Consider the following 27,607-nt stretch of genomic DNA (forward strand, 5'->3'; position numbering starts at 1 on the left):
CATCAAGTTGTGGAGCCAGAAACTGAACAGAAAGGCTACTAAAAGCTAACTATTTGGATATAACTGTTTCTAAAAGACTAAGCTTTACTAACATACTATGTGTTAGTATATGCAATATTTCACTTCTGATATGAATAAGTGCCACTAAGACCTAACATTTGAGATCTTACTATATGTTAGGTATTGGCTAAATGTTTTCCCTCCATTAGGTGTTAGTTCATTATCCTACAAACAACATGTTTTACACATTATTAATAGTATTATATTAAGTAATTTACCTAATACATGCTACTACAACTAAAAACGGCTTTTATCTAATATATTTCATATTTTATAAAAAAAAACTTTCTCATATTTAGAACAGAACATTTACTGAAAAAATTGCGCTAAATACTAGGCTCTACAAAATGTTCCTTATAGATTTTATATAGTCCAACATATCTGAGAATTACAATATTCCATAAACAGCAAAATGTATGACTACAATATAACAATATCAAGTAGATATAGAATAATTTACCTAGCCATTATGCTAGAATGTTTATTTTATGTAACACTATTTTTTAATCTAAGTGAGATAAAAGTTACCCTATTTAAGTCCAAATGCCATTGCTGTCTAGAGAACCTAGAGGTAGAAGGAAGAAAATTCTGACCCTAGATATTTTCATGGGGCTAAGATCACCCCAAAGACTGGGGCAGTTATGAAGAATGCCAAAGAGACTACTTCTTCAGGAAGTCCACACTGGGAAAAATTCTTGGTGGAACCATATTTATATTACATACTCTATTTTGGCAGAAGGTAACTTACCCTGTATTTTGAATGGAACATAAGGATGGAGGTAATCTGTGTACTAAGTAGTTGAATTTTTAAAATTTCATGATAACCGCTCTCCATAGAAAAGCAAAATGTTTTTTCAAAGAAATAAACTTCAGTACCCAATAAATTTTAGCTACTTTTAAAATTAATATTTTAATATTGTTAGGGAAAAAATATAGGTGTGTTGCAGTACTTATAAGAAAATATATTTTTTTAAGACTGGAAGAATAGGGGTTAAGATGGTGAAGCAGTAGAAGGTCCCTATGCTTGCCTCATCCCTTGAACACACCTAGATAAATATCAAATCATTCTGAACACCCAAGAAATCGATCTGAGGACTGAGAGGAAAAAACTGCACAACTAGAGGGAGAGAGGAAACCACACTCTGGAGGCAGGACTCGTGGACATGATTTGTAGGGGAAAAGATTCATGGGTACTGTGGAGGGGAGGGAGCCCAGATCATGGAAACAGGGGGATGGGGAAAAGGGAGAGACTAAGAGAGGAAGAGAAAGAGAAGAGAGAGAGGGAGCAGCAAACAGAGGATCACATAACAAAAAGACTTCCCCAAAACCACTGACCAGGAAAATGAGAGGGGCTGATTATCATGAGTTTTTATAATCAGCAGAGCTCAAAGACTGGAGTTTTAGAAGTCTGCACTATGGTTGGTATGGAGCCTGGCGGGTGCTGTGGTACTCCTGTGGAGAAGGAGGGGAGAGGCCTGGGAGCAGACAGTGCAATCCAAGGATCCCGAGACGCACTAGGAGAGATGTTTCCCCCTCCTTGACTGCACTTGGGAGAGATGGCATTGCCTCTCTGGGACAAAAGAGCTAGTGAGCACCAACTCCTTTCCTTGCACCTCAGCAGAGGCAGAGACACCTGATGAGGATGGCTAACTTGGACACCCACTCTTCACAGTGCTTTACTCCAAACTCCACACTCTATGTTTTAGTGCAACTGCCCTTTTGGGACAAACCAGCAACAGTACAAGCACGGGCAAAAAGACCAGGACAGGTCCACCCACACCAGGTCCCTACAGGTGAGAGTTTTTAAAATTGGGCAGCCTGCCTGGGATAGAACATAAGAGTACTGCACTGCGAGGAGGCGGCGGCTTGGACAGACAGGGTGATAGCACAGATCTGAGGGATGCATGGGATACACAAGGGGAGAATGTTCTTCTGTGAGGGCTTCCCGGACAGCAACAGGGGTGAACTCCCCTCTCCATGAATGAGGGAGAGGGCTGGTGCCATTTTTCTCCCCTACCCATCAGCACGGATTGACTTCAGTGAGCAGCACAGGGCCAAGAGTGGAGGTCTGAGAGCCTTACACCAAGCCCCGCCCCCTGTGCTCTGCAGGTTCTTCTTTACTAGGGCAAGTGTACCTGAGAACCAGAGCATCAGGCCCCTCCCCCAAAAGACCAGCAGAACACCCCTCCCCCCAGGACACACCTAGTCTGATGACCAAAGAGAGCCTCAAAGCTTCAGCTCTGGTGGTAACAGTATCAGGCCTATTTTAACAAGCAGACCAGAGCACACCTAGTGAAAACCTGCCACTCTGGCCAAGGTCCAAACACTCCCCACTGCAGGGAAGAAGAAACTCTGCAGAGGACTGACCTGAAGGAAAGAGCAACCAAAACATAGCAGCAGAGTGCACGCAGCATACACCAGAAACACTTGCTTAACCCCTAAGCTCTGGACAGTACATGACCCCTTCTTAATAAAGCATTACTCTCAGGAGCAGGAAACATAACACACACAAAAGAAGACAAAGACCTAGACAAAATACTGAAATGGGAGGAATTCATCCCAAAAGAAAGAATAAGAAAAGGACATGGCCAGGGATCTAATCAAAACAGATATAAGTAATAAACCTGATCCAGAATTTAAAGCAACAATCATAAGAATACTACCTAGGTTTAAGAAAAACATAGAAGACACCAGGGAGTGCCTTACATTGATATAAAAGACCTAAAAAACTAGTCATGCTAAAATAATAAATGCTAAAACTGAGATGCAAAACCGAACAGATATGATGACCACAAGGATGGAAGAAGCAGAGGAATGAAAAAGTGATAAAGAAGATAAAATTAGGGGTTCCTGGGTGGCTCAGTCAGTTGAGCATCCGCCTTCAGCTCAGGTCATGATCCCAGGGTTCTGGGATCAAGACCAACAACCAGCTCCCTGCTCAGTGGGGAGCCTGCTTCTCTCTCTCCCTCTCCTGTCACTCCTCCTGCTTGTGCTCTGTCTCTCTCTTTGTCAAATAAACAAATAAATAAAATTTTTAAAAAAAAGATAAACTTATGGAAAATCAAGCTGAAAAGAAGAGGGAAAGAGAAAAATATTTGATCACAAATACAGACTTAGGGAACTCAACTATTCCATAAAGCGTAATAACATTCTTTTTTTTTTAAGATTTTATTTATTAGAAAGTGACAGAGAGGGAGAGAAAGCATGTGCACACAAGCACAAGCAAGGGGAGCAGCAGGCTGAGGGAGAAGCAGGCTCCCCACTGAGGAAGGAGCCTGATTCAGGACTCGATCCCAGGACCCTGGAATCATGACCTGAGCCAAAGGCAGATGCTTAGCTGACTGAGACATGTAGGCATCCCAAGATTTTATTTATTTGTCAGAGACAGAAAAAGAATAAGCAGGGGGAGAGGCAGGCAGAGGGGGAAGCAGGCTCCCCGCTGAGCAAGAAGACTATTATGGGACTCAATCCCAGGACCCTAGGATCAGGACCTGAACTGAAGGTGGACACTTAAGCAATGGAGCCACCCAGGAGTCCCAATAACATTCTATCATAGGAGTCCCAGAAGAAGAAAAGAGGGAGAATGGGGTTGAAGGGGGTGGGGTTATGGACATTGGGGAGGGTATGTGCTATGGTGAGTGCTGTGAAGTGTGTAAACCTGGCGATTCACAAACCTGTACCCCTGGGGATAAAATATATGTTTATAAAAAATAAAAAAATTAAAAAAAAGAGCCAGAGTAGCCACACTTATATTAGACAACTAGATTTTAAATCAAAGACTATAACAAGAGATGAAGAAGGGCACTATATCATAATTAAGGGGTTTATCCAACAAGATCATCTAACTATTGTTAATATTTATGCTTCCAACTTGGGAATACCCAAATGTATAAAACAATTAACAACAAACATAAAAAAAAAAAACCCTCATTGATAATAACACAATAATAATAGGGGACTTTAACACCCCACTTATAGCAATGGACAGATCATCTAAGCAGAAAACAAGGAAACAACGGCTTAAATGACACACCGAACCAGATGGACTTAACAGATATATTCAGAACATTCCATCCTATAGCAGCAGAATATACATTCTTTCCAGGGGCGCATGAGATATTCTCCAAAACAGATCACATACTGGGTCACAAATCAGAGCTCAACAAGTACAAAGCAACTATTACACCATGTATATTATCTTACCACAGTGCTATAGAACTGGAAGAAGTCAACCATAAGACCATAAGAAAAAACTGGTAAAAACCATAATACATGGAAATTAACATCCTACTAAAGAATGAATGGGTTAACCAGGAAATTAAAGAAGAAATAAAAAAGAAAATACATGGAAACACATGAAAACACGATGGTCCAAAACCTTAGAGATGCAACAAAAGTGGTCATAAGAGGTAAGTATATAGCAGTATAGGCTTACCTCAAAAAACAAGAAAAATTTCAAATATACAACCTAACTTCACACATAAAGGAGTTAGAAAAAGAACAGCCAGTGAACCCTAAAGCCAGCAGAAGAAAGAAAAGCATAAAGATTAGAGCAGAAATAAATGATATAGGGATGTCTGGGTGGCTCAGTCGGTTAAGCATCTGACTTTTGATTTCAGCTCAAGTCTTGATCTCAGGGTCTTGAGACTAAGCCCTGAGTCGGGCTCCATGCTGGGTGTGGAATCTGCTTAGGATTCTCTCTCTGCCTCTCCCTCCGCCCCTCCCTCCACTCATGCTGTCTCTTTCTCTAAAAAAGGAAGGAAGGAGGGAAGGAAATAGAAACAAAAGGAACAGTAGAACAGATCAGTGAAGCAGGTTCTTCGGGAATTAATAAAATTGATAACTCCCTAGCCAGACTTACCAAAAAGAAAAGGAAAAGGACCCAAATAAACAAAATCACAAATGAGAGAGGCTAGATCACAACCAACCCACAGTAATACAAACAATTATAATAATAATATGAAAAATTATATGCCAACAAATTGGGCAATCTGGAAGAAATGGATAAATTCCCTGAAACATATCAACTACCAAATCTGAAACAGGAACAAACAGAAAATTGGAACAGTTTGAAGCAGCAAAGAAAATGAAGCAGTAATCAAAACTCTCCCAACAAACAAAAGCCCAGGGCCAGATAACTTCCCAGGGGAATTCTACCAAACCTTTCTTTTTATTATAATTACTGGATATTATTATATCCACTTAGTTCTTTTTTTTTAAGATTTTATTCATTTATTTGCCAGAGAGACAGAGAGAGCAAGCACAAGCAGGGGGAGCTGCAGGTAGAGACGGAGAAGCAGACAACCCACTCAGAAGGGAACCTGATGTGGAGCTCAATCCCAGGACCCCAGAACCCCAGGACCATGACCTGAGCTGAAGGCAGATGCTGGAGCCACCCAGATGCTCCTCTACCAAACATTTATTTATTTATTTATTTATTTATTTAAAGATTTTTTTATTTGACAGAGAGAGAGAGAGATCACAAGTAGGCAGAGCAGTGGACAGAGGAAGAGGGGAAAGCAGGCTCCCCGCTAATCAGGAAGCCTGACATGGGGCTCGATCCCAGGACCCTGAGACCATGACCCGAGCCAAAGGCAGAGGCTTTACCCACTGAGCCACCCAGGCGCCCCTCTACCAAACATTTAAAGAAGAGTTAATACCTATTCTTCTCAAACTATTCCCCCAAAATGGAAATGGAACGAATACTTACAAATATACTTACAATACTTACAAACTATCAGGCCAGAATTACCCTGATTTCAAAACCAGACAAAGATTCCACTAAAAAAGAGAACTACAGGCCAATATCCCTAATGAATGTGGATGCAAAAATTCTCAACAAAATACTAGCAAATCAAATCCAAGAGTACACTGAAAGAATCATTCACCATGTGAATCCCACCATTTTTTTCCATTGGATAATGGAAAATCCCAAGTGGCATTTATTCCTGGGTTACCAGGATGGTTCAATATTTGCAAATCAATCAACATGATACAGAAGGTTAGTATCCCAAAATCTATAAATAAATGAATTCAGAAAAAAAAAAAAAAAAGAATTGAGGGCGCCTGGGTGGCTCAGTTAGTTAAGCATCTGCTTTCAGCTTAAGTCTTGATCCCAGGGTCCTGGGATCGAGTCCGTCATCAGGCTCCCTGCTCATTGGGAAGCCTGCTTCTCTCTCATCCTCTGCCTCTGCCTGCCACTCCTCCTGCTTGTGCACTCACACTTTCTCTCTCTCTCTGTCAAATAAAGAAATAAAATCTTAAAAAAAAAAAAAAAAGAACTTATGAATTCAATCCCCAAAAAACAAAGAATCCAGTTAAGAAAAAGGCAGGATATATGAATAGACATTTTTCTAAAGAAGAGAGATGGCTAACAGACACATGAAAACATGCTCAACATTACCTATCATCAGGGAAATACATATCAAAACTACAAAGAGATACCATCTCACACCTGTCAGAATGGCTAAAAATAACAACATAGGAAACAACAGAGGTTGGTGAGGATGTGGAGAAAATGGAAGGCTCTTGCACTGTTGATGGGAAAGCAAACTGATGTAGCCACTCTGGAAAATAGTATGGAGGTTCCGCAGAGTTAAAAATAGAATTACTCTATGATCCAGCAATTGCACTACTAGATACTTGCCCAAAGGATACAAAAGCACTGATTTGAACGGACATATGACCCCGATTTTATGGCAGCACTATCAACAATAGCCAAATTATGGAAAGAGCACAAATGTCCAATGACTGAGGAATGGATATTGCCTGATGTATAAAGATGTGATACACACACACTCGCGCGCGCACACATCCTGAAATATTACCCAACCATAATAAAGAATGAAATCTTGCCATTTGGGCTGACATGTATGGAGTTAGAGTGTATTATGCTATGTGAAGTAAGTCAGTCAATAAAGACAAATACCACATGGTTTCACGCATATGTGGAATTAAACAAACAAACAGGGGAAAGAAAAAAAAAGAGAGAGAGGGAAGCAAACCAAAAAAGAGACTCTTTTAAAAAATATATATATACATATATATATTTTTTTTAAAGATTTTATTTATTTATTTGACAGAGAGAGATCACAAGTGGGCAGAGAGGCAGGCAGAGAGAGGGGGGAGTAGGCTCCCCGCTGAGCAGAGAGCCCCGTGTGGGGCTTGATCCCAGGACCCTGGGATCATGACCTGAGCCGAAGGCAGAGGCTTTAACCCACTGAGCCACCCAGGCGCCCCCACAAAAGAGGCTCTTAATGACAGAGAGCAAACTGTGGGTTGATGGAGGGAGGTGAGTGGGAATGGGCTAGACGGGTGATGGATATCAAGGAAGGCAGTTGTGATGAGCACTGGGTGTTATACGTGAGTGATGAATCACTAAATTCTATTCCTGAAACTAACATTACACTGTATGTTAACTAACTAGAATTTAAATAAAAATATGAAACATTAAAAAAAGAGACTGGCAGAATATATATCAATCTGTTAAACCAAATTATTTCTGGGTAGGGAAATGAGGGAAAAAGAAAAGTGATACTTTAATCATACTTACCCTGCTTTCAATCTTTTACCATAAGCATGTATTCATATAGTATTTGGTATTTAAAATAATATATTTTTAAAGTAGCAAAAAGCAATAAAAATCTTCAAAAAATCTAAGAAAAGAGAAAATACCATGTTGTAGTCTGCTAGTTGTCCTTGAAACTCTTTGATTTCAACAGCTAAAGTTTCAGCTCTGCAAGCATAAAACAAATATTCATAAACACATAAGAGCACTACAAACATTATGTATAACTATAAATTCATTATTAAACTTCTGAAATTACATTAAATGTTGCCTATTAATAAGAAAGTTCTTGTATAATTTTAACTCCAAAATTACTTACCTCTTTTCATATGACAAATATACTGAATTCTCTTGATTGTACATTTCTATCTCTTTCTGAAGTTTATTAATTTCTGTTGTAAGTTCACTTATTTTACTTCTAAGTGAAAAGAAACAAGAAAGTGAACAATACTTCTAAAACAGAAAAGAGCCTTTCTAGTCAAACAAAACAAACTTCTCATAAATGTGTAACAATATAAATGGTTTTGTGAAATTTCACTAAAGAAAGAAAAACAATTTATGTGGCTTATTTAACTAAGAATGAGGCATATCCCAACTTTGACAAGAAACTGAAAGAGAGGGCGCCTGGGTGGCTCAGTTGGTTAAGCAACTGCCTTCAGCTCGGGTCATGATCCTGGAGTCCTAGGATTGAGTCCCACATCGGGCTCCCAGCTCCATGGGGAGTTTGCTTCTCCCTCTGACCTTCTCCCCTCTCATGCTCTCTCCCACTCTCTCTCTTAAATAAATAAATAAAAATTAAAAAAAAAAAAAAAAGAAAGAAAGAAAAAGAAACTGAAAGAGATTCTCTAATCATTAAGATGAATTAGGACCAGAATGTAAGCCTGGTCAAACTAATAATCTTTAGACAGAAGTAGATACTTAATTGTCACCCTTACAGCTCCTGCTACCCTCTAGGACAGGGCTTCTCAAAAGCAGCACTACTATATTTTAGGTCATTAAAGAATAGTCTGGCAGTCTGGCAGTTATGAAGGGGCTATCCTGTCTACTGTAGGATATTTAACAGTATTCCTGGTCGAGGTATTGATAGCACAACCCCTCAACCCCAGTTGTGACAACCAAATATGTGCCTAAAAATTGTCAAATATTCTCTAGGGGGCAAAATCACTGCCAGGTGAGAACCACTGCTATAGCATCGAACAGTTACATGAATAGCTAGAACTATTCTTTAATGCAGAAGCACAAATCCTGGAGAAGCAAGGAAATGCAACTATGAAAAATAGTTCTATATCTTTTTCTTCTTTTAATTAAAAAGTGGCTGGATATTAAGAGATGCTATACAACTGACGGTCTCACTACCTTTTTTTTTTTTTTTGCTGATGTTAGTTCAGCTTAATGCTAACTAATGGACTGATGGGGAAAACCTACACTTCTCTTTATTGACTTCTAGAAGTTTGAGAATCATAAACGATCCTGATAATGAAGTAATGAAAGAATCCAAAGAACTGAGAAAGAAAACAGAACTTTTAGGACATGATAGAAGTATGGATCAAATGAAATGGAAATAAGAGAAAAAGAAGATCTAGATGAGCCAAGAAGAAAACAAAGTAAAATGGGAAAATAGAGTAGGACATCTGAACAAGAAAAAGGCAGATTGAAAAAAAGAAAAAAGTTCTCAATTTAGAGCTTCATACTTAAGAGCAACATAATAAACCTTCTGAATTAATTAAAATTAGGTCACACTTGTAGCAATTGACCAAATATACATTTATGTAAAAACCTACACTAGTTAATAAATCATAAATAAGTATAAACATTTTCCTTTTCTTATTAGATGCAACTAGTGACATGTCAGTGGTATGAATAACATATTCCAGAGAATTAGTGAGAAGAAGCATGAAAGATTATTCTTATCATTATAACAACAATAGTGAACTTGACATAAATAGTTCATCTACATGCAAATACATTAACAATTTAAAATCTCGGCCTAACTGTATTATCATATATATTTTGTAACACAGCCAAATTAACCAGAAATTATATCAGAAGACAAAATAATTCTTAGAAATCAAAAGATACCTAATTATCTTAATACCAGAGTTAAAACTTCATAACCATACATAGGGAAAAACATACCGAAGAAGCCCAAGATAGTAAGATTTGTCTAAAATTTGCCTCTGGGGACCTAAAAAAAAAAAGTTTTTAATTATTACTGTTCAGTTTGGAAATGCCACCAAAATAGCAAACCAAAGCACAACCATAGTTATATTCCACCATTCTGATAGTCTTTATTTATGCCCCAATAAAGTTGATAATCAAGACGAATCATTAAAATCGTAAAGAACACTGGGGCACCTGGCTGGGCCAATCAGTAGAGCATGTGACTCTTGATCTCAGGGTAAAATGAAAAGAGAATATCTCAGAATCATGTCATAATGGAAACTTGAATTAAGACCAGAAAAATGGGACTAGAGTTAGGGCTGTTAAGACAGCAGACTCTATAGGTCAGGTTAACCGAATGCAAACTGAGAAAGTCTAGAACAGGTTTATCCAAGAGAACTTTCTGCAACAGTGGAAATATTCTATATCAGTACTGTCCAATAAAGTAGCTACTTGGGATTATTGAGCACTTGAAATGTGGCTGATGCTACTAGACAGCTGATTATTTATTTTACCTAATTTTAATTAATTACAGCTAATGTAGCTATTGATTATCATAATGGACAGTGCAGATTTAGACTGAATTTCTCAATGCAAGAGATTATGACTTTTCATAATTTATCTCTGAGACAAACTCACTATAAAGCACTTCACCATGCTTTGATTTATATATATCACAAACCAATTTTTTAATCATAACATGTAGTGTACTATTATGCCTTTTTAAATACAGAGGCATAAGGAAACATGCAGTAAAAATTTATATATTAGCCTTAGTCCCTTACTTAAGGACTTACATATTATAATGAAGCATTAATTATAAGAAAAATAACACTTCTTTTTTTTTTTTAAAGATTTTATTTATTTATTTGAGAGAGCAAGCACAAGCAGGAAGAGTGGCAGAGGGAAAGGGAGAAACAGACTCCCCGCTGACCCCTGCTAGATCATGACCTGAGCCAAAGGTAGATGCTCAACTTACTGAGCCACCAAAGTGCCCCTGTAATACTTCTTAAATAAAATATACTCATCTTCTTAAAATAGATACCTTTCATTCCAGTTTTCATTCCACTCAAACCTTGTTGTGTTACAGGACGGTCAGCAACTTTGATTTGAGAAGAAAGAACTCCTCCTGTCCCTATGGGACCACCGCGAGAGGCTGGTCTTGCTGTTCCAGGTGGCATCTACATGAAAAATATGATTGCAGTTTTAGTAAACTAGAAAAATACTATACCTCCTAATACTGTTAAGAGTGAAAAGATAATATTTTTTAAAAATTAAAATTCTATTTAATTTGTAAAGCATTCCTTTTTTTTGAATTTCTTTAACATTTAAAATTCTGTGAACATTAACACATTTCTTTAAAATTTAAAATTCTAAAAAAATTTAAATTCTATTTATAGAATATAAATTTCAAGTCAACTATATTCTATATTTCAAGAAAAATAAGTTAAATGGACACATGAATAAAATTCTATGTGTAGACATTATTTATAATACCTCTAAATTGGAAAGGAACTAAATATATACCTATTTGTCCTTATTTAACCATAGGAAATGGTTGAATAAGTTGTAATATATTAAAAAAAGTTTATAAAACAGTATTCATAATTTCACTTTGTAAAACAAAAAGTATGGAGAATTACATAAGAAGCAGTAACAATGGTTATCCTCATATAAAATAATATTATAGTTCATTTTTATGTTACCCTTTTCACAATTTTATGTTTTCAGCATTATTACAATAAGTGTATATTACCTTTAAATCACAAAAGAAAAAGTTTTCATTTTTAAATTGAAGCTATATATAATTCTGTCACAAGATAGCCAAGTAAGTGTTAAAGTGTTACATCATTCAACAAGCATTCATATTATTACTCCACATGATTCTCTATGTCAGGTCTGCAAAATCCAATATAACATTATACACTTTGAGGAAAGAACAAAAGATTCCCTTCTTGGGGCATCTAGGTGGCTCAGTCAGTTAAACATCTGCCTTTGGGTCCTGGGATTGAGCCCCATGTCATCCAGCTCCCTGGTTCTCCCTCTCTGCCCCTACCCCTTGTGCTTTCTCTCTCTCAAATAAATAAATAAAATCGGCTGGAGAAAAAAAAATTCCCTTCTTGTCAGTTCTTACAACATGGACAGGTTGGGAAAGTATGAGACCACCCGACCCTGTTCCAAGTTATCCTTCTTTTGTTTATCTTCAATCCTTTCTTTCTTTTTTTCCCCACTCTCTGCCAAAGAATGTAGTAGTAGATTAAATATGTAGTAGACATTTTAGATAGGGATTATATATAACCATTGTCATTCATTTTGACTGTCTTTAATACTGTTAGCTGCTACTCCCTAATCCTATCAGCTAACACAATTTTTTTTTAAAGATTTTATTTATTTATTTGACAGATCACAAGTAGACAGAGAGGCAGGCAGAGAGAGGGGGAAGCAGGCTCCCTGCTGAGCAGAGAATCTGATGCAGGGCTCGATCCCAGGATCCTGGGATCATGACCTGAGCCGAAGGCAGAGGCTTTAACCCACTGAGCCATCCAGGCGCCCCAGCTAACATAATTCTTAAGTGATTCTGAGAATTACTTGGTAATTTACTGGGGGGAGGGGGCAGCAACAGTAAAACAACAGTAAAACAAAACATTCCGAAGAATATGCTGGACACAGAAACACTGTTTACCACAAATTCAAACTAAACTAGTTCAGGGTTATTCTGAGTAATCTTTGGAAGATAATGCTAAATCTCTTCCCAGGTAAACTTTACCAAATGAAAATACAGAGAAGTATAAATTAACATTACACACATTTAAAAGAATGAATAGACATATGTATTCATATGAAAATATACTTACAATATATTATTGAAAATAATGGATAAGATACTTAATAATGTATGTAGTATTATGGTCATTTTAGAAAATACTAGAATCATATAATCTCATATGCATGTGTGTTAGTATTTGTAAAGGAATAGAAAAAAGTCTGGAAGGATACACAGTACACTGCTGACAATAGTTATACCTGGTTTAGGAAGGAACTCTGACACTTCTCCGTTGTATGTTTTATAGCAAGCATCAATATTTTAAAAAACTACAAACATTAAATGGGTAAAGCACATGGCACTGAGTAGGTGGCCAGTAAGTATCTGCATTCTTTTATGGATACTTAATTAGCAAGCATAAATTCTTACTAAAATAAAAATTCTTAGAAGCTCAGTACCATGTATGTGAAGACTTTAGAAAAATCATTTCACTATAAGCTGATGATGTTGATAGTATTACCTGAAACTCCAGAAAAATCCAAAAAGTTTAAGAAAACCTGACTTTACCAAAATTTTTCCCTCCAAAAATTACTATTCTTCTTATGAATTCAACACAGGACCCAGCATTATCTCTAGTTTGCAGTTAGTCTACTGTGTAAGCTTGACATACAAGGAGTTGAAATCATGTGTTGCAAGCATCAGAAAAATTAATATGAATATTCTGGCATATTAATTTCTTTCTATGTATGTATAAATGTATATTTTTACATTCAATTGGCACCACACTGCTTTTTACACTTAATACTGTATTATAAAGACATATAAATTCCTCAAATACTCTTTGAAAATAATTTTTTTTTTTAAAAGATTTTAGTTATTTATTTGACAGAGAGAGATCACAAGTAGAGAGGCAGGCAGAGAGAGAAGGGGAAGCAGGCTCCCTGCTGAGCAGAGAGAACCCAATGCGGGGCTCGATCCCAGGACCCTGAGACCATGACCTGAGCCGAAGGCAGAGGCTTTAACCCACTGAGCCACCCAGGTGCCCCTGAAAATAATTTTTAATGACTACTTAATAGTCTATTATAGGGATAGATATGTCATAATTTATTTAAGATTTACCTGTTGTGATGTAATTTAAGTTGCTTTCAAATTTTCACTATTATAATTCTAATGAAACTGTAATAATCATCTTTACAGGGTATTATTCTACTTAGAATTATTAGTTTATAATGTTTATCTAATTTTTTCTAATGTGGTGTACATTTCCCTTACTGATTTATGACACTCCCCATTTCACATTAAGCTATTAACACTTTCTAGTTTGTTTCTAGGCTGCTGTGGCAACCAAATATGTCTTATTACTTATAATGTATTTTTATATTAGAGTACGGTACTTTTCCTTATTTTTGCTTTTTTATTGTTTTAGATGAATTTTAGAATAGTTTTATATGATATCTCATGTAATTTTGATGGAACATAGGTTTCATAGCCTTATATATATATATATAGAAAAAGAGCTCTTACAAGTTAGTAAAGTTTGCTTTCTCATTCTAAGATTCTGAACTCTATGACATAAATGTTGCAAATATTTTTTACCTATTTGTCATTTTTAACTTTTTATGGTGTTTTCAATTTTTAAAAATTCAAATACGTAAATATAAAATACTTTCCTTATCAGTATTTGGTGTTTCTGTTTTACAAAGGCCTAGTCCACACCAAGTTTATATGAAGTACTTGCCTATATTCTCCTCTAGTATGTTGATGGTGTCATTTTTCAAATATGAAGTTTCTAAAACATCTAGAATTCTGTGTGAGGGAGGGTTCAATTTTTATTATTTTTTTTTATTTTTTTTTTTTTAAGATTTTATTTATTTATTTGTCAGAGAGAGAGAGAGGGAGAGAGAGCAAGCACAGGCAGACAGAATGGCAGGCAGAGGCAGAGGGAGAAGCAGGCTCCCTGATGAGCAAGGAGCCCGATGTGGGACTCGATCCCAGAACGCTGGGATCATGACCTGAGCCGAAGGCAGCTGCTTAACCAACTGAGCCACCCAGGTGTCCCAGGGAGGGTTCAATTTTTAAAAATAAATGGTTTACCCATTATTTGAATGCAGTACTGAATGCTTCATGTTTTTCCAACTATTTTGAAATGTCACCTTAATCATTATGTTCTAATGTATGTCTAATTTTATTTGTCTACTCCATTTCATTTGATCCAGGCACCAATAAACTATACCACTTAAATTATTGTACCTTTAAAATAAATCTGAGTATCAGTATTAGCAGACATCTTCTCTCAATAATGTCTTTCAGACATCCTCCCACATTTATACTTCTAAGTATTTCCCCCCAAAAAATCATGTATAATAGTATGCTGACAGAATAAAGAAAGAACAAATAAGAATTATTATAGACAGGCTTTCCAACTTCTACCAGGACATACGCCCAAGAATTGTTTGAAACTTACTCCAGTTGCCACTCGAATATTTCCTGATGGGGGTCGTATTCCAGAAGGAGGTCTTCCAGGCAACCCAATTCCACCACGAGAAACAGGGCGAGCTGCTGAAGGTTTGTGATTACTGGCCATTTGTTCACTTTAACCACTATTTGGAAACAAGAAACAGTTCAATTCTCCTTTGTATTTTCTATAGCAAGACAATGGAAATCCACATAGCTTTCCTTTGAACATTTAATCCACAGTAACTTTTCTTGCAAATTGCCATTCCAAGTACTACTTCAAGGCTAAACCTGCTTCATTTTGTTCAAATTTGACATTATTACATTTAAAATGGAACCATGAAATCATTTACTATAATATGCCTTCCTCAGTTCCCTATTTTCTTACCAAAATGCAAGGCCCTGTCTTGAGCTCTTCCCATATTCTAGTAAAATTCTCTTTTCCAACATATCCAGCTTTGTTCTCCCCTATTTCTTCTCTGCGCTCTCGGTCTATGATTCACTGCCTTGTATTCTCAATTCTATTATCAAATACTTCATTTTACTCTTTGCTTTACCAGAATCCCAACTTGTCCCAAAAACACTTTCAGTAGTAAAGGCTGTTTTAGCTTCTCAATCCGCAAATCCAAAGGAAAGGGAGTGCACAACACTTCCATTGCTCCCCAGTGTCGCTTTCAAAATATTACTCTTTCAAATCTTAAAAAAAAAAAAAAAAAAAAAATTAACAAGACTCTCTTCTTTTGATGACCAGGGAATGCAACCTTATTGCCATGGATCTTTTCAGGTTGCTTTTGCTTAGGGACTACCTCACCTTCCCCCCCCGCCCCCATCTTCACTAAAGTCTTTTGTACCTAGCTCAGTCTCTCTTTTTCAGTCCAACCTATGTCCTGGATGAATTCCACGGGGATACTGGATTCAATACCTAACATTCAAGGTCACAGTTTCCAGACTTAAATTTCAGTAACCATTTCACTCCATTTCAGTCATCTGTAGCTGTGGGTAGACCTGGAGCTTGTCATCACCTGGAATTGTTTCACTTCAGTATCAACTGAAATACTTCATTCTCTGATCTTAGTCTCCTCTTTATACCAGTCTCATCTTTATTCTCACTACATCTCCCTTTAAATCAGTTCTTTAATTCACTCATTCTCTCCCAGTTTACCAGCCCCCTCCTTTGCTCATCAGAATATACTATTTAAAGTTTGGCTGATAATTTAGAATAGCATTTTTCACATTATGGGTCACGACCTATTAGTGGGTTGTGAAAACAATTTGGCAGGTTCTGATCAATTACTTCAAACATGAAATAAAAAATATGAGTTCAATGCATAAAGGAAGAGTATTATTTCATTAAATTTTGTTTCAGTTATCTTTACATAAATTTACACCTTAGTGAAAAAATATTGCTAAAAAATGCTAGCCATCATTTAAGCAAGTCCTAATCGCTATTCACAGACGACTATAACAAATAGAACAGTTTGAAGTATCACCAGAATTACTAAAATGTGACAGACAAGAAGTGAGCAAATGCTGTTGGGAAAGTGGTGCTAGTAGCATTGCCTGAGGCAGGTTTGCCACAAACATTCAATTTGTAAAAACAAAAACAACACAGTATCTGGGAAGCTCAAGAAAAATGAGGAATGACCGTCGTCAATGTAAAATTTAAGTCTATGACTCTAGCTTTCCCGATAACTTCAAGAAAATGTACAATATAGAACACTTCCACCTGATTGCCACTGCCTTACTGTCTTGGAAAAAGCTTAGCATTAGATGAGTCCCAGAAGGTAAAATAAAAAAGGTCACTTTTAACAAACATGCCATTAACTCCTGGGTCATTCACGCAAACATTCACGCCATCTCCACCGTTATTCACACAGAGAAGCAGCCTGGCCTTTGGTTCCAGAAAAACGAGTGACGTAAACTTTAGCTCTGTTACAGCTATATAATCCCCGCTGGATGTTTTTCCTTCCTCTGAGCCTGTACCTTGCAGAGCTGTTGTGAAGATTACAGACACTAGATCTAAAATATCCGCCTCCTAATTCTTGCTACGTTATCTTCCCTAAACCAGCCATTTAAAAATATATGAAGAAGTGGAAAGTTGCTAATACGAGACAGAAATCTGTTACTTTAAGTAAAATCCTTCGGCCCACAGTGAATTTTCTTTTTGAGGTTCCGGATTTTTTCTCTCTGGTCTCGCCTTCTCAGGTTTCTTCAGGGGACTGTCTGAGGAGGTTTCTCCACAAGTTTTGCGGGACTGGAGTCGGACTTCCCTAGCCTGGCGACAGGCTGGGGAGAACAACTAAGAGTGGAAAAGTTCGCGTAGGTCTTCTTTGGAGCGGACCAGGTTCTCCAACGTGAGAAAACCGGTTCCCGAGGGACTGAGGGAGGGATAGATGAAACCCGGAATTTCTCACCTCCTCCGTCACCTCAGGAAGGAGATCGCAGCGGTCACGGGAGTTCCAACTACTTTCCGAAGCCGCCGCCCCGGCGGATCCCACTAATCTACCTCCGTAACCGTTACCTCATTCGCGACTCCTCAGCTCGCCCTCGCGCAGCTTTCCCGGACCCTCGGACCTAACCACCGCCAGCCCCGCGCGACTGCGTATCCCGGCAACGGGGGCGGGGCAGGGAGAGAGCCCTCGTCCTGATTGGCCAATCTTCAGCCTCTGGGGGTAATCACAGGCGAGGTGAGAGTAAACTGCTCTCGCGAGATTGGAGGGCTAATTTCTGTGGCGGAATACTGCGGTGTTTTTCTGGAAGCCACAGAAAACCACGACTTAGCTGAGGAAGAACATTTTATTGGAAAACTTTAGTGTTCTTTATAGTTACAACAACCTCTCTGATAGTGTGCCCTACCTGAATTCACTCCTAGCGAGTTTTATTATATCACTATGTTACCTCACATGCGCTATTATTTTTAGTAAAAACTAAAGTTTTTTTTTTTTTGTGGTAGGCAGCCTTGTAGGATCTTTTTTATTAGAAGCAGTTTTTCTTCCTGTTAGAACTGCACAACGCATACAACATTATAGATGTGTTTCTCGTACCATCTATTTCTTAAATGGTTGGAAGTTTTCTATCTTTAAGCTTCCTTTCAGAGTTCTTTTGATCAGTTTGTGAGAAAGGATGAATTAAAAGGATAGTGTTCTTGAAATATTTTAGTGTCAGCATTTAAAAAAAAAAAAACCCACACATTGTAAGAACTACTTCATCTCAAATCCCACCTCTCTAGTGAAGTAACTAGCAGTTTGCTTTCTTCCCATCTTCCTATAAAGTTAATGTGATTGCTGCTGTACTCACAACCTACGTATATATTGGACTTTTAACACTGTTTACATTATTTCGAAGTTGCATATATTATTTATATCCAGATTTATTTTCTAATATGCCTGCCTTCAAGTAATTTAAGATGAATCCAACAGAAAATGAAATAATGTCATGTGGCTAACTTCTCACTTCAAGTTTGTTAGATATTTTTATGTAATTCTCCCATTTGAGCCCAGCATATTTGTAGTGGTCATTTATTATCCTTTTGGTCACTGTAGTGAATGGTAGTAGCATTTGCCACTCCAAAATATGCCACTTTCGTATAAGGATTATTTTGAGCTCAATGCAATTGGAAAGTAGATACAAGAAAATCTACCATTCCCCTATTTGCCTAAAAGCAGGACATAAAATTTCAACGGTGTCCCTTCTTGCGTCTCTCTACCAAGAAAGATAAAAGTCATGGAAGACGATTTCAGACCTTTTGTCAGCCTAGAGGCTACATGGAGAAATCTGCGTAACAAACTTTACTAACTTTAGCTCCCCATATATTTGCCTCTCCATAATTTGCTGCCTCGAAAGACTTAAGGTCTAGAGACTTAAGGTCCTTTTCTTTTCTTCTGTAAATACTGTTCCTTCGTTAAGATATTATATAAGCCCAGACTCTAGCTACCTCTTTGAGTACTCACCTCTGAGTTCCTCTTGTATGAATGTGATATACATATTAATGTTTGTTTTTCTCTTGTTAATCTTTTGTTACAGTGCCCCCACGGAAAGCCTAGAAGGGTAGAAAAAAAAAAAAATTTCCTTCCCTACAACCTCTGTCCAAGTGCTCCATATACAGAATTGTCTGGAAGAAGCTACTGACCTGGAGCTTTCTCCCTGAGTGCCTTCATAGGGGAGGGGGACCCAGCATTTGTCATTTGTATGAAGATGTCACAGTTGGGAAAAACGTCTTAAATCTTAGAATGGCTTAACGCATGAAATATTTTCATTTTTTAGTGTACCAAGAACGCAGCTTAGTGTTCACAGGATTTAAGGCAAACGATTGAGTACAACTTGTCCCTAGCTCTCTCGTTTTAACTAAAAACAACGTTTAGCTTGTGAAAATCTCCGGAGACTGCAGAGTAGGTTTGGGGAATTCAGGGCTAAGGGGCCCTGACACAAGGACCGAAGCAGTCTTTCTCAACCACAAGGGAGCGCGCAGCCCCTCGGTTCAAGATTTAAAATATCCGGATTCGGCGCCCCTGCGGCTCACGTCCCGCTGGCGCGTGGCATTGTGGGATTTGTAGTCCCAGCCCACACCTTTTACCGCAATAAACAGTTCAGCCAGGACTCGGAGACGACTCGGACTCGGAAAGGATCTGGATTAGGGCGATCGGTGGACACAGCCGGACGTTAGCTCTAACTTGGCTGGCCGTCCGAGAAGTGGAAGGGAAGCGAACTTAAGCTCGGCGTCGCCTCCGCAGCTGGGACGCACACACTTTGCGTCATGGCGGGCTGAGACAGATGATGAATTCCGGTGTGCATGTCAGGGTTGCTGTGTCACTCGGCCCGTTCGGCGCTCCCCTTTCCCGTTGCCCTTCCGCGCCGGGTCTCGGGCTCTTCCGGTTCTCAGCGGCCCGTCACCTGCAGGCCTCTCGCCCGCCGCGCTCGGGCGCACCCCCGGCCACCCCTGCGAACTGATCTCGCGCGGTGCCTGGGTCCCAGGCGCCGGACCGACGAGGGCCATGGCCAGCGGCGCCGCCAGGTACCGGCTGAGCTGCTCGCTCCCAGGCCACGAGCTGGATGTGCGGGGCCTGGTATGCAGTCTCTATCCGCCGGGGGCCTTTGTGTCCGTGTCCCGAGACCGCACTACCCGCCTCTGGGTCCCCGACAGGTGAGCGCTGCGAGTCCGGGGACTCCCACCACCCATCCCCGCCTCTGTTGCAAGCTTCCTACTGCTAATGGGAAGGGAGGGACGCTTCCTCGCTGTTGTTCTGCACTCTTCCCGGCCTTGACTCCAGTCCGCGCTCCCTCCCAGTTCTGAGACACTAGTACTGTGGGCTCACACTGTAAGAAACCTGTAAGATTTAGGGAGAAAGAACACGGCTTTCGGTTAACAGAGACGTACATTCTTGTCCTAACTTAATCACTAACGGATGGGTGACCTTGGACGAACCTCTTATCCTTTGGGCGATGATTTTCCATGTTTCTTTTAGATTTGAAAATTTACTGATGCTAGGTGCATTCTCCCTAAATGAGATATTGTGAAATGTCTGACTTGTAATTGAAGTAAATCCTGTTCTTTCCCTAGAATTTGCTCTGTTCTTCAAATTTAATTTTTGCGAACTTCGGTTCTCAAAAATTGCGTACAGGAGGTTGCATTGGCTCCTCTACTCATAGTCGAAATCAGAGTTTCTTAGTCTGTAGTCTGGGGTGGGCCTAGATGGAGGGGAAGAAGATTTTCACATGTTATATGGATGTTTGGGGATGTGCTATTTTCTTGAGCGAAAGCCATTTGCCTTCAAAAGATTGTCGGAGAGTTTAACCAAAAAGAGAAATTAAGGAACAAAAGGTTAAGCTTAGGTCCAAATCCTGTTCAAGGTGTCAGTTCTTTTTTGTCTGGTTCTTACAAGAAGTTTACGACCTGGGAGACATAGTTCAGTTCAGAAAGAGAAAACTTCTGGTTATTTACTTTGATATGTAGTAAGTCCCCCATTGGTATAGGTTTCACTCAGTTTGGGTAACCATGCATAAATTCAGGTCATAACTGTTGGTTGAGTGCCTCCTGTTTGTTTACAATCCTGAGGAAGAGTAAGACAAGAGACAAGTTCCCTGTTTTTATGGAGCTTTCTTATAGTCTGGAAGGAAAGGTGGATCAGAAAAAAAGATAATTGTTCATTGGCATGTGTACTATGAAAAAAGCAAATATAGATAGAGAATTGAGTGGAGGGATGTTAAAGAAGGAAGGCCCTTCGAGGAGGGTTTCAGTTTTGTTTTGTTTTTTAAAGCTGACACTAAGATGGACCTGGTCATGGGAGCAAGGAATGAGGAGGGATAAATTCAAAGAGCTCTGTGGACAGTAGGAGGATCAAGCACAGAGACCCTGGATTAAGAAAGAGGCAAGTCCCTTTGTGTGGGAGGGAATGAGTTTGGAGGGAACCAGATGCAGTGGTATGAGCGCTGCTAGAAAGTAAGCAGAAGCCTTCAGTGAGTTTCATACAGGGAGCAGCATGATTTGATTGACTTGTTGAGAAGTTCTGCTAGCTGCTGGTGGAGATTGGATTGCAAAGGGATAAATGTGGAAATAGATCTGTTTGGAGGCTTTTGCTGTAGTGCAGCCAATACATGATGATAAAGAGACTAGAAATACTGCAGAGCAACCTCCTATATTGAATTGAATGAGATGATCTCTACAGGTCTCTTTTACCTCTAAGATTCTGTGATATTCCAAATCACTTAGTAACACTAATACACTACTTTTGTGTATTTGAGTGTGACCACAGATTAAGCTTATATCTTTAAAGTTGAGTTCAGTTAGAAGCATATACCCAGTAGGATATAAACATTGCAGCAAGGAGTAACTAAAGGATGCCTGCTGTCATGGTTGAGTCCTGTCATTAAACTTCACACATTTGGTAGGCCTCTGCTAGGTGGATAAGAGCTTAAGTCACTGGAGCATTTGCATTTTTTATGAACTTGAGGAATTTGAGGTTGAAATCATCTATGTGGAAAGTAGTCGAGCAAAAAAAATTTTTTTAAACTCCTGTTTTTTTGTTTTTGGTTTAAAAATCATTCATGAATGTATTCAGCTAACACTGATTGAGAGCCTGCATTGTGCCACACACAGTACATAGTGGGTGATTAGTGAGATAAGATTGTTTTATCTCTCATTTCCAACTGCTCAGAGTAGGGCATCTCATAGTCACTGGGTGATGAGTCTTTTCTACATCCATAGAAAAAGTGTCCTCAAGGCTGACATCCTGACAATTTCTATTTCATGGTATGTTAATAAAGTAAATGAACTGCTAAAATTTTTGCAGCCAAATAGTAAATAAAAATTGTTTTCCCAAGTGCATTGTTAATAGAGTTCTCTATCAGGGTGGTTAGTATACAGATGGATTGGGCATGATGGGAGAATTTAATTTAGTTTTAGGGAAGCAAAATAGTTATATGCACCAAACCAGGTTTACTGTGTCTTTCGCCCCTTGAAAAAACTCTCTGGGCCTTCTGAAATCTCTTCAGAATGGAGACATTGTTTTTTGATTGTATATTGAACTGAACCAGTCAACATGCCATTATTCCTGACTGCTTCAGGCCTCTCTATAAGCCCACTTCAAATTAAACTGGATTTCTCAAATCTGTTACCAACTGTTGCATTGCCTTTTGAAAACTATCTGTATTTGAAAGAAGCAACTTCAGATTTAAGGTTGTGTTTTAAATCTTCACTGACCATGCTGAGGTTGAAATAACTTCTCCCTTGTGTAAACACTCAGCACTTTGGGACCTAAGTGCAGTAGTTCCCTGGGATTTATTGAGAAATCAGAGCCATTCTCTTCCTAGCCCCAAGTTTCCCTTTCTTGGGGGCAAAATTTTTATCTTTTTTAACCGCTTATTTTTTGTGTTTTACTTCTGTGTCTATGTATAAAGTGCTTAATGCTGTTTCTTTTTATTTTTTAAATATTTTAGGCATTTTCTATTCCTACAGCAGAGTATTAGAATTTAGCTCTTTCGGCACCCTGCCAACCCCCATCACATATGCATCTTTTCTATGCTCTGACTCTAATAGTTAACCTTAATTTAGACAAAATCAGTATCTTATGACTGTATAGAGTCTATTTACACTGGAGCTGTGGAATAAACTATCATTTTATGATCTCCCTGTAGCTAATAAGTGCCCTGTTTTAGGTTTTCATTTGCTTCATTTTCTATGTATTTATCACCAATTTAACTTCATATTCTTTGCTAGTTGTCCAAGTCTCTTCTCAAGACCTTTTAGACACTCTGGATATTTCAGTTTTATCTTGCTGGCAATGAAAATTTTCTGACCCTAGTCTGTCTACCCCGGTACACAACAAATCCTGAAATCTCCCTTTATTGTGCTCTCCACAGTTCCTTCTTTTGGGCCTCCTGTATTGGATTTCTGTTATCTCTATCCTTTTACTTTCTTACTTTTCTTTCCTGATGCCTTTTTGGAGCATATTTTTCAGGAGCTTCCTGAAATACAGTGCCCTGGTGATAAGTGTATTAAGACCTTGCAAGTCTGAAAATTATTTTATTCTGCTTGCTGCTTGAATAATAATTTAAATGTTTGTACCATTCTAATTCCCAGATAATTTTCCTTCAGAATTAAGGAGCAATTGCTCCATTGCATTTTAGCCTCTGATGTTACAATTGAGAAGTCTGAAACCAATCTGATTCTTGAGCTACAATTTTTTTCTCTCTGGAAGGCAGGGTATATTTATGCATTGTTTAGGGCCATTAGTGGGCCCTTAAATGTGAAAACTCGTGTCTGTAAGTTCTGGAACATTTTCTTAACTCAGTTCTTAGGTTTCTTCCTCGTCATTTTCTCTGTCCTATTTTCTGGAACTTTTTTTAAAAGATTTTATTTATTTACTTGACAGAAAGAGATCGTAAGTAGGCAGAGAGACAGGCAGAGAGAGAGGAGGAAGCAGGCTCCCTGCTGAACAGAGAGCCCCATGTGGGGCTCGATCCCAGGACCCTGGGATCATGACCTGAGCCGAAGGCAGGGGCTTTAACCCACTGAGCCACCCAGGCACCCCTTTTCTGGAACTTTTAATTCAGATATTGAACCTGTTTCTGAATTTATTCTCTCTCTCTCTCTCTCTCTGCTGTATTCTCTCAGAAATTGCCTTAACTTTTTGTGAAATTATGTTCTTTTTCCATGGTTGCAATATGTTCTATCTCTAAGAATAATAGTGAAGGGGGGCACCTATAAGAATAATAGTGATGATTTTTTTTATTTTTAAGTTTTTTTTTTCTTAGTGATCTGTTTCCTTCAAATTGGTTCCCCTTCCCCATATATTTTGATCACTATATTTCATTGTAAAAAGGGCTTTCCCTAGATGTCTGTTAATCCTTATTTTGTACTCATTGTTAAGAGTGGAAAACTAAGGGAACCTGGGTGGCTCAGTTGGTTAAGCAACTGCCTTCGGCTCAGGTCATGATCCTGGAGTCCCAGGATCAAGTCCCACATCAGGCCCTCTGCTCATCAGGGAGCTGGCTTCTCCCTCTGCCCCTCGCCCCTTTCATGCGCTCTCTCTCTCTCAAATAAAAAAAAAAAAAAAAAAAAATTAAAAAAAAAAAAAAAAAAAGAGTGGAAAACTAAAAAGAAGCTCATGGGTCTGCTCACGGTTCAGACTTGCTGGCTGTGAGCTTCACTGTAAGGTTATCTGGATGGAACGTTTCATTGGACTGATCTCCTGCCTCGAGAATGACTGCCCTTGTGAATGTACATGTTCCTCATACCCCAGAGCTCAAATATGCCTTGTGTCCTTCCACTCAAAGATTTTAAGCTTTTCTAAAGAAGAAAAGTTCAGGCTTTTGCTGGGTGCAAGAGGGGCAGTGTCTGGCTGGTGTATCTGGCTGTTTTTGTTGTTGTTGTTGTTGTTTTTCCCTTAACACTGGTATTAAGTTTGTTTGTTTGTTTTCATCAGTTCAAGAAATAGTTAATGCTGACCACATATAACATCGTGTTAGGAGGTTGGGGAGATAAAAAGAAGAACTGGATCTGGATTTTGCCTTTCAGAACTTCATAGACCACTAAAGAAGATGCACATAAACATCTATCCTGGGAAGTGCTGAGAGTCACAAAGTGTATTTAGTGGTTTATATAATACATATTTTTAAACATGTCCTGTCTTTTGGATTTCATTAGGCCTATTGATAATGCTTTCTAAGGGCACTTTTTTCAAAATGCAGTGGATAAGTTAAAAATAGCTACTACCAAATACCTTCCTTTGAAGGTTTTTTCATATGATTCAGCTTCCAACTGATTCTGAAGATTTTCAGTAGTCTTCCTTATTCTAGTTCCTACCCTTTTTTGTCCCTATTTCTAGATAGTGCTGCTAACATTCTTGAGGTTTTTGGGGATTCATTGGTAGACTGGTTCTCTACTTCGCCTAATACCTACTTAGAACTCAATTCTCTCAGGTCTCCTATAGCCTTTACTATTTTTCAACCAGCTTTTAGTATTCAAAATACTATTCCTGTTTCTTTTCTTCTCATTCTTCCTGGCCTTGTGGGTTTATGCTTTTCTTTAAAATGTGTGTGTATTTATGTTTATGTGGGAGTCTTTTATATGCTGTTGTCCTTTCTCCTTCCACTACACTGCAGACTTTTTGATTTAGCTTGAGTCGGGGATATAATTATTTATATTGCTCTCAGCCGCTAAGTTACTGCCTTCCACATAGTATATTGTAATCTGTTGTTTGACATAGTAGCTAAGGCAGTGATGCTGAGTGACTGAAGAGTAAAACAAATTGATGACCAACCTTCCTTCTTTCCTTCCTTCCTTCTAGTAGGCTCCATGCCCAGTGTGGAGCACAACACAGGGCTTGAACTCATGACCCTGAGATCAAGACCTGAGGTGAGACCCAGAGTAGGACACTTAAATGACTGAACTACCCAGGCACCCCAGAAATTGATAATCTTTCTAATCCCAAGATAGTTATTAATATGCTGTGTCCCTAGAGCACTTGTTTTTATATCCCTTTATTCCCTTAGTTTGCATATTGAAAAGATTGATAGTTTAGCTATTTAGATATACATACTATACTAATGGGTACTAAGTTAATGTTTCATAGTATGAAAATACCCTCATTGTGTTTAAGGCTTATCGATAGTAGATTCCATTATCCTAATTGCATGCATGTTTCACTTCACTAGGGATTTCTAAGGGTAACAGTCACAAATGAATAGAAATAAAAATGGAATATGAGAAAAAGCCATTTACGATACTTGTTTCCCTCCCTTTCATTCCTTATTCTTTCTGTTAATTAACATGCTTTTCTCAGTGAAATACAAATTAAACTTTGAATTTGATGTGAATCTCAATAGTAGCTAATAAAATTAGATATTTAATATTTAACTTAAATCATATCTTAAAGTAATATGTACTATAAAGTTCAACCTAATAAACACTAAAAGGAAGCGAGTACTTTGGCAATTCATCTCATGTCCTATGCCAATTAAGGGGACGGTGTATGTCTTGTTAATTACCACATCTTTCTAGTCCTAACAGGGGCTTTACGGAAATGCACTGTATGAGTGGCCACTCCAATTTTGTATCTTGTGTATGCATCATACCTTCAAGTGACATGTACCCTCATGGACTAATTGCCACTGGAGGAAATGACCACAATATTTGCATTTTCTCACTGGAAAGTCCAGCACCACTTTATATACTGAAAGGTCACAAGAATACTGGTGAGTGTAATGCTTTGGTTTTTTTCTACTTGAAGAAGTTTCATCCTTTTGAAAGTAAAATTCACATATCTGTATTCCATACTGTTACTATGTTTGTTTTACTTATGGCTGTGGCTTGGTAGTGAAAACCTTTTTAGATCATCATCATTCTGTAAATTCTGTGTTACAGATTTTTTGTTGTCATCAGTAAAGGTTGACATGCTTATATATGTAAAAATAAAGTGTTCCATTTTAAAAGGAAGAAGCTGTATAATTTTAATACACTTTGTGGTTTTGGTTTTTCAACTACTTCGTGCAAGGAATTAATATGCTCAGGAAGACCAAAAGTATTTCTTCATCTTTTGGTTGTTACATCTGTATTTATAAAGCAAATCGAAGACTGAGAACAAATGTGTTTGGGCCTTGGTATCATAACTGCAGAATATTTAATACTTTTGAATATTGTTTTCTATGATTTGTGTACATTTCTGGTTGTCTGATGTTCCTAGATTTCTGTGTAGCTTCATAGCTCTTTGTTATAAAACGATAAGCTTATTAATCAGTGCAGTATATGTACTTACTTTATATCCGTATCTGTAAGCAAATAGGATGGCCCATCAACACGTTAAACTTAATTCCTTTAAAAAATTTGTAAGATGTTGTGTATGTATGTGAAATCTTGAATGATACAGACTTTTTTAAACTTTATTAAGTCTTAAAATGTATGTAAGAGTAGAAACATATTATTTTATGAGTTATGTATAAAAGGATAATGCTCTTTTCCACCCATGTATTTACTTAGCTTTATTTGTGTTGTCAACATATGGCTTATCTTGTTTCATCTACCCCCTATTCCACAACATTATTTTTTTTTTTAAGATTTTTTATTTATTTATTTGACAGAGAGAGAGATCGCAAGCAGGCAGAGAGGC

General features: G+C 38.2%; 2 protein-coding genes across 3 annotated transcripts in view; one reads left to right on the forward strand and one right to left on the reverse strand.

Moving 5' to 3' along the window:
* The window catches only part of LOC111159845 (intraflagellar transport 74), a 90,895-nt gene extending 73,290 nt beyond the window's left edge, over positions 1–17,605 (reverse strand). The window contains exons 1-6 of the mRNA XM_022522502.1: positions 17,420–17,605; positions 15,016–15,151; positions 10,833–10,968; positions 9,764–9,812; positions 7,947–8,045; positions 7,735–7,795 (exon numbers count right to left, since the gene is read on the reverse strand). Of these exons, the coding sequence (XP_022378210.1) occupies positions 7,735–7,795; positions 7,947–8,045; positions 9,764–9,812; positions 10,833–10,968; positions 15,016–15,135 (465 nt within the window). The 5' untranslated portion in view covers positions 15,136–15,151; positions 17,420–17,605. The remainder of the gene's footprint in view (positions 1–7,734; positions 7,796–7,946; positions 8,046–9,763; positions 9,813–10,832; positions 10,969–15,015; positions 15,152–17,419) is intronic.
* A 2,355-nt stretch (positions 17,606–19,960) lies between these two features.
* Positions 19,961–27,607, forward strand: part of LOC111159866 (phospholipase A2 activating protein) — a 40,164-nt gene continuing 32,517 nt past the window's right edge. Inside the window, exons 1-2 of one of the 2 annotated variants that reach the window (XM_022522516.1) lie at positions 19,961–20,145; positions 26,503–26,696. In XM_022522516.1, the coding sequence (XP_022378224.1) occupies positions 19,997–20,145; positions 26,503–26,696 (343 nt within the window). In that variant the 5' untranslated portion in view covers positions 19,961–19,996. The remainder of the gene's footprint in view (positions 20,146–26,502; positions 26,697–27,607) is intronic. The other variant, XM_022522517.1, reaches the window with a different exon arrangement.

The sequence above is a fragment of the Enhydra lutris genome, unplaced genomic scaffold (genome assembly GCF_002288905.1).
Source record: "Enhydra lutris kenyoni isolate GAN:26980312 unplaced genomic scaffold, ASM228890v2 scaffoldscaffold70, whole genome shotgun sequence".
Taxonomy (NCBI): domain Eukaryota; kingdom Metazoa; phylum Chordata; class Mammalia; order Carnivora; family Mustelidae; genus Enhydra; species Enhydra lutris.